This window comes from Eptesicus fuscus, chromosome 10, assembly GCF_027574615.1.
Source record: "Eptesicus fuscus isolate TK198812 chromosome 10, DD_ASM_mEF_20220401, whole genome shotgun sequence".
In the NCBI taxonomy this organism is placed as follows: Eukaryota; Metazoa; Chordata; class Mammalia; order Chiroptera; family Vespertilionidae; genus Eptesicus; species Eptesicus fuscus.
This window is the reverse complement of record NC_072482.1, coordinates 80,493,530-80,512,312: the sequence shown is the minus strand read 5'-3', so window position 1 is coordinate 80,512,312 and position 18,783 is coordinate 80,493,530. Positions and strand designations below refer to the sequence as shown.

Sequence of the window (18,783 nt, the reverse complement as noted above, 5' to 3'; positions counted from 1 at the left end):
TGTCCAGTCTAACATGTCTCTGTTGAGAAATTTATTTAAGGAACTTGGGTGTTAATAGTTGAGAGCTGTTTAGTAATAACCCAGTTTTCTTGAAGTCTGTTTATTTTAGTTTTAAAAAATTCAGTTCTTTTGGCCAGCGTGTATGTATTATCTGTGCATTAATGGTCCCATCTGACTTTTGCATTTTGTCTTACTTTCCTGCATGGATTGACATAAAGCCATTACTAAAATTTGGCACCTATGAGATGTCTGGTATCAGTTTTAACAGGAAGCTTAATTAATGTGAGAATACATGTGAATTTGGGGTTTTAAAATAGACAAAAACTATTTAATAGTCAAGTTACTGAAATGTAAAGAAAACACCTAATAATTTATGTTTCATAATCTTGTCTGTAACATATTCATGGCGTTCCCATAGACTTTGCTGTCTAGTCTTTGTAGTTTGAAGTTTCTCTTGATCGTTTTCTTTTTGGTTACAAAATTTATAATTTAATAAATACTAGACTTTATCAAAAATCTTTTGTCTTTTGCTTGAGTCTGGAAGGAGGATGGAAACATTTTGACATTTTTGACCAAAGGTCTCTAAAAACATGGTGGTTTCAGTTAGTGGTATTCAGCTTAAATGAGTCACCTGCTCAGAGAAGTCTGATTTTTTTTTTCATAGAGAGTATTTAAACAGAATTTGCAGGGAATGTGCATGGAATAAATACATATGGAAATAGACCTAAAGCCTGTGAGACAAATTTCTTTAATAACTGGTAGTAGAGACCATACGTATTTTAGATTTTTCTTGCCAGTCTTTATTAGTGGTCTAATACTCATCTAAATTAAATGGTAGGCTTATCAGTATTAGTAGCCCCAAACTACCTTTACACAAAAGGTTGTAGAACCTGTGGCAAAGTAGGAAATACTGGGTTCACTTGGTAATCCAGTTTGATTCTGCAAAAAAGTAATGTAAGTTTATCTTACTACATTTTCTTAGCTCAACACAGTAGGATCATGTTGATGAAGCATATGTAAGTTATTTTAAAATGTGAATTGAATTTTACAAATAGCAAATAAAAACTGTCACTACTTTGAAATTATCTTTTACCTCTTACAATGTTAGAATTGGGACTACTTCGATTTAATATGTTTTTAAAAGTACTAGTGAGATAATGATGACTTTGAGTTGTATAGTTTTATTAAATTCAGTTATAAAAGAAGAAAGGCTAGCTACTTTTCCAGAAAAAAATAGAAATCTGCTGTAAAACGCAAATGTAGATTACAGAATGCTTCTGAGTCCTTTGAAGTCTTAGTTTCCATCTAAAGTTAGATTTTATGACACAAACAGTAGTAAATTACAGGGTACACAAATTTCATTAAGTATTTTTAAAAATTATTTCCAGGTAAGACAGAATAAAGACTTACTGAAAATAACACCATCAATAGGTTTTGTGTAGTTTTTCCTTTTAAAAATTGGCCTTCGGTTATAGGCTAAGAACCATTAAGGGAACAGGGGAATTGATAGTAATTTTTAAGCCAAAAGTATTGTATATTTTAGCCAAATGTTGCAGGTTTACTTGGTAAATACCCAATTACAGTAGTCTCCTCCCCCATCTGTGCTTTCACTTTCTGAGTTTTCAGCTATCCAGTTAACTGCAGTCTGAAAATATTAAGTGGAAAATTCCAGAAATAAACCGTAAGTTTTAAATTGCACGCTGTTCTTGGTGCGATGAAATCTCGGATTGACCTGATCCATCCTTTTCAATTTGAATCCTTTTGTCCAGCATATCTGCACTGTGTACTCTACCTGCCTGTTGGTCACTTAGTAGCCATCTCAGTTATCAGACTCGCAGGATCCCAGTGCTGGTGTTCAAGAAAACCTTATTTTACTTAATAATGGCCCCAAAGTGCCAGAATAGTGATGCTGGCAATTTGGATATGCCGAAGAGGCAATGAAGTGCTTCGCTTAAGTGCAAAGGTGAGTATTGTACAATAAAATTTTTTGAAAAAGACCACATTCATGTAACTTTTATTATAGTATAGTATTGTTTATTAGTTATTGTATTAATCTCTTATTGTGCCTAATTTATAAATTACACTTTATCATAGGTATGTAAGCATCACAGGATTCAGTACTATCCAGTTTCAGACATCCGCTGGGGGTCAAGGAACCTATTCCCTGCAGGTAAGGGGGGATTACAGTGAGTTTAGGTATTCAAAAAATGATTAAAAACAAACCCAAATGCTAGTGATACCCTTCAAAGTAACTGACACGCTCAGTATTTAACTTTTCTACACATTAAATTGGAGTTGTAGTACACCATATTTAAAAGCTGCTATTTACAAAATTTTCCTTTCCTAGCAATGGCCTCCAAATTTGCTGGTCCACCCCAAAGTGTTCCTACAAGATCTCTTTCGGTCTGTAATGCCTCCTGGAAACAAAGCTCTTTGCCTGAAGAAACGGTTTTTTTCAAAGCTCTGATTACTTCCGGTGGCCCTTGGATAAACTGATTCAGCCATTCTTGTGCCTCTTTTAGACTCTCGGTTTCATCTGAAGACTGCAAGACCTCATCGACCATTCCTAGGTTTAAAGCTAGTTTTGAATCCAGTTTGAGGGCCCCACTTAACACTTTGAGAGCTTGTTTACTGCCAATAATTTCAGCCAGTCGGGTAGCTCCGCCCCAGCTGGGTATTATACCCATCTCCTTGTGAACAAATCTGATCACACTCTCTCTCGTCATTAATCTGCAAAGGAGAAAAAACAACCTTAATTGTAATTACGTATGCTTTAGTCATAAAGTACTACCTATTCATATCTGATCTGAAATCTCCATAGATCTTTACAGATATACTAAAAACTGAATGTTAAAAAAATCTGGCTAAGTATAGAATTCTATTTATACACAGTAAAACACTTCCCTTTGAAAACAGTGTCAAACATTTTTGTTGTGCTTGCTTATCGTTTATTTTGCAAATAAGAATCTAATCTTTATGTTTAGTTCTAAAAGCCCAAAGTGTATCAGTAAAGTGGTGGCCTAATGAGAAAACCTAGATTAAGTGAAAATATGGGAGTTGGAAATGTTAGGTGCATACCATGGGTAAAAAATGCATAGTTCGGGTCAACAGTCCTCAGGAAAAGAAAAATTGTTTAACCCAGCATCTATCCAGTTTCCCAGCAAATATGTACTAAGCACTACCAACGTCAGTTTACATTCCTGTTAGAGACAATGGATGATATGTCAGTGGTGATAAGTACTACAAAGAAAAATAAATGGGCCTTGGCCGGTGTGGCTGGGTTGAAGCATCTTGTACATCAAAAGGTGGCAGGTTCAGTTCCTGGTCAGGACACACACCCAGGTTGTGAATTTGACTGCTAGTCGGGATGTGTGCGGGAGGCAACCGATTGGTGTTTCTCACATCAATGTTTCTCTCCCTCTAAAAAAAAATTTAAAAAAAGAAAAAAATAAAATGAGGCAAGAGACTAGAGAATAAAGATATGTGTGTTGGGGACGTGCTATTTTAGATGGAAAAGGCCTCTGAATATTTGAGCAGCTACCCTAGTGAGTAAGCAATGAAAAAATCTACAGGACCAGTGTTTAGGAAGAGGGATTGCAAGTGCAAAGCCTTTGAAGTAGAACTTAGTATCTCTGGGGAACAGGCTACTGTAGCTGAAATGGAGTAAACAGAGTAATGGGAGCAGAAATAGGAGAAGTAGGCTGAGGCCTTAGATGGGAATTCAGATTTTTAAGTGTGAAGCTATTTAGAATTTACTCAAGAGAGTAGTATCTGAGGGTTACTCTGGTTGCTGTGTTAAGACTATTGATTTCAGAGAGGGAGAGGGAGATAGAAACATCAATGATGAGAGAGAATCATTGATTAGCTGCCCCCTGTGTGCCCCCTACTGGGGGTCGAGCCTACAACCCAGACATGTGCCCTGACTGAGAATTGAACTGTGACCTGGTTCATGGGTTGACACTTAACCACTGAGCCACACCAGCCGGGCTGTCTATGGAATTTCATGTCAATAATCCTCAGAACAAACATATGAGGTATAGAAATATGCTCATCTTACACAGGGAAACTGAGGTGACTAAATAAATACCTCACCTGAAGTCTCCCGTGCAGCTAGAGCAGAGCCAGAATTGAAACCCAGGTAGTTTAACTTCATGTGTGCTCTGAACCTCACCCACAATAGTTAGACAGGAATGGAAGCAGGGATACCATTAAGAAAGTTGACAGCAGCTCAGGTGAGACTAACAGCAATCATTTTGTAGCAAGAATTCATTTTCGCCAAATCTTGGAAATTTTATGGATAGGGTGGTTAATAAGCAAAGTGGAACCATAAAGGGGAGTTAACACAAAGAAATTAGCATAGCAAAAGGCTTCATATTTGCCAGTTAAATATTTGTGCACTATTAACAGACTTTTAGGGAATGGTGCCTATGAGTTTTATATGGAGGCTTCCATGAGAAGCTTTCACTATGTTAAAACCTTAATTTGGACCAAAGGTCATGTCTAAATTTTAATTTTTTAAAAAGTATTGTTTTCAATACTTATCACCAAAAAAGACTACAAGTTAGTTTTCTAAAATGTTCAATGCAGAGCTGCACCAACAATAACAGACTCTTAGTCTTTGATCCTTTAATCATAAGAAATACTCCAGTAGAGAATTCTCACAAAAGCCTATTAAACCACTGGGAAAGAGAACTTTCTCTTCAGAAATTCCTACTACAAGGGTAAATTTTCCTCAATTATGAACAATTGCTTTTAGAGGCAAATAGCCATGAAAATATTTTTAATACATAATTTTTAAACTGGAAGAAAAAACAAGTGTCCTAAGAATCTGAACCTAGCCCCAAATTTGAGAGAGGTATTGCAGAAAACTGTCAAAATGAAGAGAGCAGAATATAAATTCCAGAAATAATGTTAAGTAGTCTTAGAGATAGGAATATTGTTAACATTGAACACAATCCTATAAAACAGCTTTTCACAGAAATAAACTTAATATATCACAATTCTAAATTACACCTGGAATTGAAACAAATGTTGGCTCAGAGCTATTCCTACAATACAGAAAAGGATTGTGTCAGGAATAACTTCATTTAGAATTAGCTGAACATAAAAAAGTTGGTTAAGGCCCTAGATGCTGGGATAATGAAGATGAACTTATGACAACCAAAGTTATCTATGTAAGCACATGTATATTTTGAATTCTTTGCTTCTAAAGAATTTTTATCATCATCTTTATATCATGTGTGTTTTTTTTCCTTTGCCACATTTTACAAGGTGAGATATTCCTTCCTGAACTATATTTTATAACTCTAACAAACCCTGAGGTAATCTTTGTAAAAATACCTGTTGTGATTAAACTCTGACCTCCACTCATTATATATCATATACCTAGGGTGTGTTTCTATACTGATACACATTTAATACATGCTAGTTAATATGACCAAAAATATATTAGTGACAAGAGAACACATAGTTTAACAATGAGAGAAATATGTATCCTTTCACAAAAGTCTTTAGTAATCTAAAAATTAATATAACCATACTTTATGAAGAAAATGTCCAATCAATAAGATATATCCAAAGATAGAAATGCTTCCTGATAAGACCTTACAGGATTACTTCCAGAGTTATGTTCAGTTACCTGATACCACCTGTAATTAATTTATTGCAAAGAATAATCTACTAATCTACATAGAAAACTGGAAGTCCTAAATCTTGAAATTTTGAAGACTTACCGGAGACTCAATTTATAAAACCATATCAAACTCCCTTAAATTGGCAAGTAAAAATATTATAAGTATCTTCTGGATGTTTATTAATGTAATTATTATTGGCAATGTTTAAAAATTTCCTGTGACACCTTGGAGGAGGGGAAATGAGGAAAGTAATCAAATGTGGATACACCCATCGTTACTGTATGGCTCTTAGTCAAATAAATAAAAGTGGCAAACTGGGATTGAAACTAAGTTTCTGTCTCTAATGCCCCAGCTCTTTATGGCTTTTTCCATTTTATTTCCAACTATGTTATATACACTACGGTTTGCACTTTAAAGAGGCTCAAATGCGTAAATCTGTACAGATCAAAGAACATTGGTACTGGTTCTCCTTGAAGCTAAGCTAATAGGTCTTAGGAATCGTAATTGAGAACACAGTTTCAGGCACATGTAAAGCATTAGGTTCTATGATGCCATCCCTATATAGCATAGCTGTCCGATACTAATAAGAATTCTAGCCCTGGCTGGTTTGGCTCAGTGGATGGAGCGTCGGCCTGCAGACTCAAGGGTTCCATGCTCGATTCCAATCAAGGGCATGAACCTTGGTTGCGGGCACATACCCAGTGGGGAGTATGTAGGAGGCAGTTGATCAATGTTTCTCTCTCATCGATGTTTCTGCCTCTCTATCCCTCTCCCTTCCTCTCTGTAAAAAGTCAATAAAATATATTTGAAAAAAAAAATGTACTCTTATTAAAAAAAGAATTCTAGGGGTTGAAGAGTTATTGGTTCCAAATAACTTGATTCCCTAATCAACTCAGTTACTATATAAATCACAGTAAAGATAAATGTATAGCTGTAGCTTTCAAGTACAGAAAACTTATTTTTATTAAGAGGATGACTACAGCAGTCTCCCTCCATTCCTTTTTTTTTAGTTCTTTTCTTTGTATTATTCTTTTGAATCTTAAAAGTTTCATAGATTTCTTTGGCCTTCCTCCTTAGGTATTTTGCTGAAATGGATTTGATTTATTTAAAATCAACTTGTTTCGTTAACTTTTTGAATGCATGGTAATAAAGTAATAGTACAGTTCAACTGGCTAAAATTATCTACTTTAATGGTTAACAAAAATAAATATTCACTAATTGATTTTCCTATTTAAGAGTACATAAATATTTATATTCAGGCAAAAAATAAATTGGAGCATATGTTAATTATATCTGTGCAAGCAGGAATGCAATTTTCATCCTACCTGAAATCACATGCTGTAATAAACTCTGCTCCTCCACCCAATGCCCAACCTTGAACCAGTGCAACACTTATTAAAGGAAGTCTGTATATTGAAGGAAAAAATACATGTTAACATTTTAAATTTCAATACTGATCTACAAACATTATTAAAAACTTGAGATGCAATAGAAACAAAATTATTGAACAATGTTTATAATAAATAAGAAACAAATCTCAAAGGATAGCCCATGCATCATGAGGAGCAAATCAGTATAATACTGAAGATATTTATACAATTCATACAAAATGCCATCGACGTTTATCAAAATACCTCTCTGAGTCATTGTTTATATTAAAACCATAGTTAGATTCTAACTTTGCTCCAAAAAAAAGGGATGTTTTTGGATAATATACAGCTCCTGGCACTTCTCAACTACTTACTGGCAATCAGGAATAATTCAATGTGATATTGCCTTATTTCGTTTTTATTGTTATCAGGTTATAGATGGAAAAGTTAAAACTGGCCGAAACCGGTTTGGCTCAGTGGATAGAGCGTCGGTCTGCGGACTGAAAGGTCCCAGGTTCAATTCCGGTCAAGGGCATGTACATTGGTTGTGGGCACATCCCCGGTAGGGGGTGTGCAGGAGGCAGCTGGTCGATGTTTCTCTCTCATCGATGTTTCTAGCTCTCTATCCCTCTCCCTTCCTCTCTGTAAAAAATCAATAAAACATATTTAAAAAAAAAAAAAGTTAAAACTGTATCCAAAGGGAGGAAATGTGGTACAGAGAATGAGCTCCAAAACTGTATTGTCATAAAGGTTCCTGTCTTTTCACTACTCACTGAGATGATTCAGAGACAATTCCTATATAAAGAAATGGTTCTGTAGTAAAAACAAATCTCTTCCTGTTTGCAAAGACCCACTTGGCAGTGCAAGACTGTATCAGCATAAAAGATAAATCTAAAATGTTTTGAAAGTAGATTTTTTTGTAGGTTATAATTGAAATACATAGCTGTAAAGTACAATAACTGAAAATTTCTTAATACACTTCTCTCAATTAAAAATAATTATTGAAACCATAGCCAGTTTTGCTCAGTGGATAGAGCATTGGCCTGCAGACTCGTGGGGTCCCAAATTCAATTCTGGTCAAGGGCACATGCGAACTCAATCCCCAGTAGTGGGCGTGCAGGAGGCAGCCGATCAATGATTCTTGCTCATTGATGTTTTGATCTCTCCTTTCTCCCTTCCTCTCTGAAATCAATAAAGTAATAATAATTAATATTTTTTTAAAAACTTGAAGAAACAAAGCCAATATAATAGAGAGAAAGAGGTGAACAGGAGCCAATACAATGAAAAAAGTGTTTTAGAATAGTAATGTTATGATTCCATTGTTCTTAGACTCTCACAAAGATCAACAAAAATACAGTGTTGTCCAATTCATTAATATGCTAAATAAATAGGAATTTCCTTAGTTTTTATAGGTTTTAAGTTGTTTCTAGTTGGAATATACTCATCTCAGCCCAAACATGTCATTGTTTATAATCCCAAATGCAAAGTGAAGCCATCTTCGTCACCAACCTGTAGTTCTTTTTCTCCAATTGGCAGTTCTTCTTCTCTCCTCAGGATATGGACCACTTCACTATACATTCTACTGGTTCTGATTAGGTAATCTTTATGTGTCCTCTCCTGAGCGTGTCTTTATTCTGCTCTGATAACTATTTTAACTTTCCCGTGTCTATACCTAAATATATACAGCTAGTAACATAATCTCTTTATGGAAAAGTACTATATTTTAAATTCTTTTTATCTTTCATGTCTCTTATTTTTAAATACTTGTGTATATTTCACTAACATTTAAATAAACGACTATCCTCGATGGCACAAATAGTTCACCATTAGAATAAATATAATTTGAAAATCAGCTATTTTTTACTGGTGCAACACAGAATAACAAAAACCTATTTTTGTTTTTTAGAAATCATATTCTAAAAAGAAAAATACATTACCTCATCAATCTTGTTAAGGTGTTTTGCATGAACATACATAAGGCCACTCCATCCTTTAAATAAAAATAACCAAAAACACAAAGGTATAATGCAAATGCATAAGAATTTAGAAAAAACAACAACCATTTTCAGGATTTAGAAAGAAATAAACCCAATAATACACCTAACTTTTTTTTTTAAATGAGTTATTCATTTAAAACTCTTTGGTGCTGTCTGAAATGCAAATGATGCAGTTTGGGATTTTATTGATGTTCTAGGACTCCTTAGGCTCAGCTCTGAATGAGGCTTTAGCAAAACTTAGAAGTGAGAGTTAGATCACATACCCCTGAACAGTATCGGGTTCTACTCCGGGTAATATAGAGGGAAGAGATATAGGATACCCCATCTATTATCCCAAACTCAGCTCCTCTAAAAACATACACCCCACATTTACAATTTAATGGCAACAAATACATTATTTTTTCCTTTTTCATTTCTCATGTTTTGTTTTTATTTGTGTTTTTGTTGTTGTTACTGTTTGGGGCCTAGGAGATGTGTGGAAGCCTGAATTCAAGAAAAAGAAGTTCCTTGGAGGACTGATAATGGAAGATGATTAGGATTCTTTTTCTATTGGGATAATAATTCAAAGCAAAACTTTAAATTGTTATCATTTGTTGAAGCTTGCTATGTACCAAAGTACCAAAGCTACATTAGATTCTTTATAGTATACCTCATATAAAATTCCTTATCAGGAGATGCTAAGGGGCTTCCACTTAAAATTCAAATTCTTGCTGTATTCAATAATGTACTTTGGTTATTGCTAATCTCCCCGTTCTTCCTTCCCCCCACCCTGCCCCCTCCAATACTTCACACTATTGCAACCTAATCTTTAAGAAGCAAAACAAAAACTCTGAACCTAGGAAAGCTATTAAAGAGTAGCTGTCATCATAACCATGTAAGTAAAATATAAATAGCTCAGCCATAGCTGTCCGGTAAACATGTAGAGCCCAGTATGTAATTCATATAGACTTGCCTCCGGAGTTCCTAGTGCTTTCACAGCATTCAGATCCGATCCTGAGGAGAATGTATTTTTTGCTCCACGAACGATGAGACCTTTCCCCTCTGTCCAATTTTCCAATTCAGTCACTTTTTCCAAAAGTTGTAGCATCATAACACCTGCCAGAGAGGGGAGGGGGAATCATAAACAGCTAAGATACTAGAGAAACAGAAATAATTTAGAAGCCATCAAAAACAAGATTCTTATGTCATATATTATACAGATATTTACTGAGTGTCAAATACCTCTTGTGTTGGTACTATGGCGTACATACAAAAGAGGTATACATAACAGTCCCTGGCTTAAAAGCTTAGTGATCTATTGCATAACATTATGGTAGCACAATTCAAATTTGAGCTTTGGCCAAAAATCACAAATTAATATGTGTCCTGGACCTTCAGGTCTCTTAAATATAAAATTCTTATATTCCAAGAGTGCTGCCTAGAAAATAGAAGGTATTTACCCATACCTGAGTTAGGAAATGAGAAACAAATAGATAGGCAAGTGCAGTGTTTTCATTGATTATTGAAATTACATGGTTAAAATCTGTCTTATTTCAATTCACAAAAAGGAAAATTTAAGCTAAATAGTAATTTCTTTTTCCATTTATAGGTTTTTCTCTTTAGTTTTTAAAAATCTTTGAAACCACCTTAACTTTGTCTCCCAGTAACATTAGCTGAACACAAACAAATGAAGTTATTAAACAATAAATTTCATTGGAAAAAATTTAATCAAGATTAATTTGACATTTTCCTTTTCATCAGCATCTGTATTCCCAGATTTTTAAAAAGAAAAACATTAAAACTTCCACAATTAGTAAAAATGTTCCCAGTTCACATGATAGTTTTGTTTCCATGTTCTACAGAGAGTACCATGACTTTCACGAATTATGTCACCAAAGTAAGGATAAGAGTCATGTGATAGCAGGTTAGAATTAGCCTCACTTTTTAACAAGCCAAAGAAAGCTCTCTATACCCGAGAAGGCATTCCTTTTACTGGGATTGTTCAGAGTAAGAATGCCAATGCCATTGTCATCCTTCTGAAGGTCAATGGATCCACCAGGAAACTGCTGAAGTTTTTTTTTTACTTCCTCCTCATGGAAGCCATGAGATGTATTATAAAGTGACAATCCCGTCTGATGTAGCAATTTTGTCCTTATAGACATAGATGATGTCTTCAAAAGACAGGCTGCCATTTCTGGAAAAGAGACATAAGCATACAATAGTGCAGATGAACAGACACTGTTGTGCTAGCTTTTTGTTAACAGACCTTTCTGTTTAATTGGGAGGACTTTCCCACTTCTAAAAGCACTTTCTGAAGAAAGATGGTCAGTATGGAATTCCTTTCCTTTTCCCCCTTTTTCAAACCACATAATTCACAAAGTATATTATTTCAGTACATCACTGAGATATGATGACACAGTTACAGTACATTTAGTAGGATCTAATACACTAGGAAAGTTTAGAAGAATGTTGCTGTTCTGTATTTAGCATCATCTCCTGACTCCGGGTAGTTTTTCTCATCACAATTGTTCTTTTCCCAACTCTTTAACTTTTCCAAAATTTAAGAAGAAATTCGATCCAAATGTCCACTTAGAAATAGTCTTAATGCAAAACTGTTTTAAGAACAATCCTGTTCTCTAACAGAAATTTTATTCTTAGCATTATCCTTACTTTATATAATGTTCTCACAGAAAAAGCTGGAAGGGTCCTGAGGAAAATGGGGAAAGAAATAGGAATGTATGTGTCTGTGGTTTCTGTATTCCTCAGGGTTCTGTCACTCTTCTCTTCTCCTGGGTAATCTCAACTCTGCCCACAGACTTTTCTTATGTAAGCACTGGTGTTGACATAAAACATACTAGTACATTCAGAAAAGTACACAGCTCAGTGAGCTACATATCCTATCTAATAAAAGGGTAATATGCAAATTGACCATACCTCCGCTATACCCACAAGCCACACCCACCAGCCAATTAGGAGCGAATATGCAAATAAACCCAACCAAGATGGCTGCAGCCACGGAGAGCAGGAGGGAGGCTTGGGTTTCCCTGGCAATGGAGGAAGCCAAGCTTTCCGCCTGCCCTTGCCGGCCTAGGCCTCCACTCAATGCTACAAAGTTTCAATGATTGAAGATAAATAAATCCCAATAAAAACGGTGGCAGCCACGGAGCTGGAGAGAGCAGGAGGCTAGGGTTGACCCAGGCGATGGAGGAAGCCAAGCTTCTGCAGCCCTGGCCGGCCGAGGCCTCCACTCTAGGCTACAAAGTTTCAATTATAGAAGATAAATGAATCCCAACAGAAAGGGCTGCCACCACAGAGCGAACAGAAGGCTTGGCTCCGCTCCAGGCTACAAAGTTTCAATTGTAGAAGATAAATAAATCCCAGATACCAGGGCCTCTGCTTGGGTTGCAGGGGGGCGTGGCCGGCCTGCAAACCACCACAGGCCCCTTGCCCAGGCTGCCCCACACCCCAAGGGAACCCCCACCCTGATCTGGGACACCCTTCAGGGCAAACCAGCTGGCCCCCACCCATGCACCAGGCCTCTATCCTATCCACTCCAACACACAAGATGACTGCCCCCATGTGGTCAAAGATCCTGCCCCCATGTGGACACAAGATGGCCACCACAAGATGACCAGCAGGGGAGGGCAGTTGGGAGGGACCAGGCCAGCAAGGGAGGGCAGTTGGGGGCAATCAAGCCTGCCTGCAGGGGAGGGCAGTTAGGGGTGACCAGGCTGGCAGAGGAGGGAAGTTGGAGGTGACCGGGACTGCAGGGAAGGGCAGTTGAGGGGGACCCAGGCCTGCAGGGGAGAGCAGTTGGGGGGGACCAAGCCTGCAGGGAAGAGCAGTTTGCGGGGGACCAGGCCTGCAGGGGAGGGCAGTTAGGGGCAAACAGGCTGGCAGGGGAGCAGTTAGGCATCAATCAGGCTATCAGGGAAGTGGTTAAGGGTTGATCAGGCTGGCAGGCACAAGCGGTTAGGGGCAATCAGGAAGGCAGGCAGGCGAGCAGTTGGGAGCCAGCAGTCCTGGATTGAGAGAGGGATCCCAGATTGGAGATGGTGCAGGCTGGGCTGAGGGACACCCCTCCCCCCACCCCGTGCACGAATTTCGTGCACCGGGCATCTAGTCTATATATATATATATATATATATATATATATATATATATATGCCTAAGCAGCCAAACGACTGGTTGCTATGACATGCATTGACCACCAGGGGGAAGACACTCAACATGGGAGCTGCCCCCTGGTGGTCAGTTCACTCCCACAGTGGGAGCGCTGCTCAGCTGACCAATGGGCACCAGATGCTGAGCTCACTACCAGGTGTCGGCAGTGGCAGGCACAGTAGGGCCAGGAAGAGTGGGAGCAGCGTGGCGTCAGGCCCGGACTCGGGCTCCTCCCTGGCCAACTGCCGCTTAAGGCACTATTACATCCTGAGGGGGATGTTGGCTGGCCTGCCGGGATCAAGCCAAAACCATCAGTCTGACATCCCCTGAGAGAGGTCTGGGATTATGAGAGGGCACAGGCCAGGCTGAGGAACCCCACTGGTGCATGAATCCATGCACCAGGCCTCTAGGTAATATGCAAATAGACCGAACGGCAGAACAACTGAACAACCAATCAAAGCATAATATGCTAATGACATGTTAAGGCTGCTCAACTGCTTGCTATGATGTGCACTGACCAACAGGGGGCAGATGCTCTGACCGGTAGATTAGTTTGCTGCTGGGGTCAGGCCGATGGGGACTGAGCGCGAGATGGGTCAGATATGCCCTGGAGCCCTCCTACAGTCCCTTCCCAGCCGATCGTGCAACGGTGGGGTCCCTCAGCCTGGCCTGCACCCTCTCGCAATCCAGGACCCCTCAGGGGATGTCGGAGAGCAGGTTTAAGCCTGGTCCCGCAGGTCACTCCCCTTGGGAGGGCACCAGATGCAGGGCTCATGGCTAGCAAGCACTGCTGCAGCAGCACGAGCCTCTCCTGATAGGGACTGATTGGGCACCAGCCTGCGGCAGGCACAGTGGGGCTGGGATGAGCAGGAGCAGCAGGTAGGAGCTGCAGGCAGCATTGGACTGCAGGTTTCAGCCCGAACCCTGCAGGCCACCCAGAGGGACCCTACACCCATGCACAAATTCGTGCACCGGGCCTCTAGTAAGTAAATAACAGCACTGAATGAATACATTTAAGCCAGTAATAGCACTCAAGATAACATGAATCTCAGGTTTGTTATGCCACCTTTCAATCACCACTCCAAATAAGGAAAACAACTATCTTGACTTCTAATATTCAAGATTGTTGGCCTGCTTTGAACTTTATATAAATTAAATAATATGGTATATTATTTTGTGTCTGATTTCAACTATGTTTGTGACATCCATTACTGCTATGATGTGTACTTTGAGTCAAAAGATTCTCTCTCTCTCTCTCTCTCTCTCTCGCCCTCTCTTTCTCCAATATGTCCTGGAGTATGCTTCATGCATGTTTTGCCCCTGGGGATATGTCAGATATACAAAAAACAACTCTTCAGAAAACGAAATTGGAGCCAAGGTCTTGATCTTTTCCACAATACTTCAGTATAAAAGAAGTGTGCCAAAGAAACCTGATAAGGACTTGGATGGCTATTTTTAAAAAATAAATTTGCCTATATTCTGTTTGGGGAAAGAAACAAAGAATTAAATAAGAAAATAATTGAGTATGATTCTTAAAATCATTAGCATTTTAAGTTATTATTGTGGGATAATAGAATCAATAAACACTATATCTTCTCAAATTGTAATGAGTCCGTCTGTCTTTGTTTCCATGTTCTACAAAGAGTACCGTGACTTTCACAAATTATGTCACCAAAGTAAGGATAAGAGTCATGTAATTACCCCACCTTCCAATCCGATAACACAAAGACAACTGGTACAGATGCCATCAGATCTATTTCTCCTTATCCTTAAGTCATTACAATTTAAAATATTTATGTAACTAATATTATATCTCATTAGACATCTTTGATATGATTTCCCCAAGGAAACATAAATACTTCCTGTAGCCTTCTATTAATTCCACATGTTTTCTCCTCTCCCCACCCTCCCTATTCCTGCCCTCTTCCACCAACTCTCCCTTCTTTTCTCTCCTCATATTCCCTTGTCTGTGCCACAAAATAGTACCGAGGAAACTCAAGAGACCTGCCTACCAGGGCTGCTGACCTCTGTTTGGAAATCCAATTCTAGAAATCTGAAAATAGCCAATATGTACAATTTCATCGCAATTCTAATTTCAGAGACAAACACTTAAGTGCTGAGGAGATGACAAGGTGTTAGCTACTATTAAGCTACCATAGTACCTGAAAGTACAAGTGAAGGAAGGAACAAGGTTGAGATTCAAGTTTTGTATAAACATGTAGTTAAGCAATCAGCATTTGGGGCTAGTTCTAGAATCGTAAGACAATGAACAGGTTCTAAGGCATTTACAACTTGGTAAACTTTCTTCAGGGCAAAGTGAAAGTTTAACACTTGTCATGCAGAATGCTTTGCTTTCTGGCCTCAAGCAGATGCAGTTCAGCGGAAGGATCTTATAACCACACCACAGGGAAAGGGGAGGAGAAGGGAGCCCCATAGACATCTGAGATCAAAGGTGTCCCTTTCTCCCTTTGTGACAGTGCTGCAAAAGTGATCAAGAGTTCCCCTCTCTGCACAGGGAATAAGCTAGCTATTCTCTTAAAACCCATTTTACACATTCTGAAATGTAATAAACCAAAAAATTAACACAAATGCATATTCAGTAAGAAAACAATTAGCCTAAGGTAGGTAGTAAACAACAGAAAAAAATCAGAAATATTCTGTTTCAGACAGTCAATATATGACTTCTTTTCAAGTTTGGATTTGGTTTTAGGCTGTCATTATATAATGTACCATGCAAGTTTCATTGCATGCCACACACACCCTGTTTATCACAGCCAAAATTAACTTACTTCAGTTTCTCAAATCCTTTAGGTTGTCTCTTCATTCCAAGCCTCTGTCTATGTGACTCCTTACCTGTTACACTTTTTCCTCAGAGTAACTCCAGATCACCTCCTTTAGGACTCTAGACTACATCAAATACTCCAAATGTCTGTTTTCACTTATATTCTTTATGAACACTCACTTTCCCATAATTAACCAAATCTTCCCACTAGGAAGTCATTTGCATGTTTAGAACACTGCTTGACAAAATAATATCTGTCAATAATACTTTGGCATACAAGGCTTAAGAATCCATAACGCCATAGGAGGCTTAAAAATCTGTCCACAGCCGAAACTGGTTTGGCTCAGTGGATAGAGCATCGGTCTGTGGACTGAAAAGTCCCAGGTTCGATTCCGGTCAAGGGCATGTACATTGGTTGCGGGCACATCCCCGGTAGGGGGTGTGCAGGAGGCAGCTGGTCGATGTTTCTGGCTCTCTATCCCTCTCCCTTCCTCTCTGTAAAAAAAAAAAAAAAAAAAAAAATCAATAAAATATATTTTTAAAAAAAAATCTGTCCACAAAAGCCCTAGCCGGTTGGCTCAGTGGATAGAGCACCGGCCTGCAGACTGAAGGGTCCTGGTCAAAGGCATATACCTCGGTTATAGGCTCCATCCCCTTGCAGGAGGCAACCAATTGTTGTATCTCTCTCTCACATCGATGCTTCTCTGTCTCTCCCCCTCCTTTCCACTCTCTCTAAAAATCAATGGAAAAATATCCTCTAATGAGGATTAACAACAACAACAACAAAAGAATCTGTCCACAAACCAACTCTCCATCTACCCTGTTTATTATTCCCACCACTCACCCTGTTGGGACTCCATTCCTCTCTGCAAGCTGGTTTCTCCTATGGGAACGACGATCACTGCCTGTGCTCCACTGACCGTGTGCACTCAGCTTTCAAGTCAGACAAGAAAAACGTCAATAAAAGGTCAGGTGACTATGTTCCTTCCTCCTCCAGATGTCACAATTTATATCTTTCCCCCGAAACTTACTTCTTCCAAGAGAGTTACAGGTCTTCACAGAGCATATCCATTTTATCTCTATCCCTCTAGCATCTAGAGCGTTAGCTGGTAAACCGTAGGCTCTCAGATGAGGAAGTGAGGGAAAAGGCGGATCAATGCAGATTTTCTCTCAAAGCCCTGATCAGTCTTTTCAACGTGTAAGTAATTTAGGTAATCTGTGGTTTTGATCCCCTACATTTGTGACCTCGTGTGTAGCAATAAAAGGATTACTGAAGCTCAAAAAAAAAAAAAAAAAAAATTCTACAACACTTTCCAAACGTAAGTTGAACAGCTTTTGTCGTTCTTATGGCTGGAAACTTGGCTGCACGAAACAAGTTATGTAGTTTCAGTTAAGCAAGATAATTTAATAGCTAGGTAGTGAGAAGGGCAATTGTCCAGGTCCTTGGGCACCTTACCAGGCCAGGATTGCACATCAGCAAACAAAAACAAAGCTCTGCCATCCCGTGAACGTTCCCTTCGGCCGAATCCCCATCGCCAAGCCAACTCTGGGCCTTCTCAACCTACACAAGGTTGCCTACGTGGCCCCAGCCAACCCGACATTTTCTCTCTCTCACTTCTCCTTCAGTCTTTGTCCTATAAAAGCTTTGGGCCCTCCACCCCACCGTGCAAACCTCGGGAAGACTACGCTTCATGACAGCCTGAAAAGAAAAACATCTGTTTGCATCAGCCAGATGTTCTTCCGTTATTTGTCATAACACTAGGCAGCACAGGGCCCGGAAAGTATTCCTAATTTTAAATCACTGCGTTGACATAATGCCTCCCGATTCAGCTATTTTCCCCACGTTCTCAAGAAAGTTTTTCCCTCCGGCTCTCACCTGGCGAAGTCCGGCGGCGGCGCTGGGCACTGCGTCCGCCCGCCCAGCAGAGGGCAGTGGAGTGCGCGGCGGTTCCGCGGGTACCGCGCCGCTGGGGCCCGGAGGAGCCCGGCATGCAATTCGTGTGGGGAAACGCTAAAGTCCATTACACAGCGACATGCTAGGGCTCCTTCCTAGCCGCCACCTATAATGCAGCCCCTACGGCCAAAGTCTTGGAAGCCGCCTGGCGCTGACTTTCCCTCCCGCTCCCGCGCGCCCCTCTTCCGCTTCCGCTCGCCACTCTTCCGCTTTCACACGCCCCGCTTCCGCTCCCACGTGCCCCTCTTCCGCTTTCACACGCCCCTCTTCCGCCCTTCAGCACCCGCCCTCCGCCACCGCCGCAAGTCCATCTGCGCCCTTCCTGGTGTCCCCCAGCGAGCCGGGGACCTGGGACTCCTACTGTACGTGCTTCACGTTTCCGGTTCTGCGACAGAGGGTTAGAGCTGGTGCAGGAATGCTGCCAGACCCCGTTTATGTTCGGATTCCGATGTTGACTTCGGAAATGTGCAAATGATAAAGGCTGGGGCCAGCTTGCATGGCCAGCTGAGAAGATCCACAGTATCCCTGATGGCAGTGAACCTGTGTAGATGGTATCATGAGCACCCAGATTTGCAGATTTGCAGAAAATGTCCTGTGCCCTGAGTGAACTGTGGAATTAGAAAGCGGGGAGAGCCCTAGCTGGTTTGGCTCAGTGGATAGAGCCTTGGCCTGCGGACTGAGGGCTCCCTGGTTGGATTCTGGACAAGGATACATGCCCTGGTTGCGGGCTCAGTCCCCAGTAGGGGGCGTGCAGAAGGCAGGCAATCAATGATTCCCTCTCAATGTTTAAGTTTCTATCTCACCCTCTCTCTTCCTCTCTGAAATCAATAAAAGTATATTAAGAAAGAAAGTAAGAAAGCTGGGAGCGCCCTTGCACATGGGGTTACATCAATGTCAGCAGTAG

At 39.9% G+C, this 18,783-nt stretch overlaps 1 protein-coding gene across 4 annotated transcripts; it reads right to left on the bottom strand.

The window, feature by feature from the left end:
• Positions 1–1,167: 1,167 nt before the first annotated feature.
• ECHDC1 (ethylmalonyl-CoA decarboxylase 1) lies at positions 1,168–18,054 on the bottom strand. 4 transcript variants are annotated; one of them, XM_028142718.2, is made up of 7 exons: positions 17,802–17,867; positions 16,770–16,858; positions 10,952–11,173; positions 9,953–10,095; positions 8,941–8,993; positions 6,959–7,039; positions 1,168–2,730 (listed from the first exon to the last, which is right to left on the bottom strand). In XM_028142718.2, exons 2-7 carry the CDS (start codon positions 16,783–16,785, stop codon positions 2,322–2,324), a joined length of 924 nt encoding a protein of 307 aa, XP_027998519.1. In that variant the 5' UTR covers positions 16,786–16,858; positions 17,802–17,867; the 3' UTR covers positions 1,168–2,321. The 4 variants fall into 4 exon arrangements, with proteins under 4 accessions (XP_027998519.1, XP_054577650.1, XP_027998506.1 ...); XM_054721675.1 differs by lacking the exon at positions 17,802–17,867 and adding an exon at positions 16,957–17,780; XM_028142705.2 differs by lacking the exon at positions 16,770–16,858 and having other exon boundaries at positions 17,802–18,054.
• Positions 18,055–18,783: the final 729 nt, after the last annotated feature.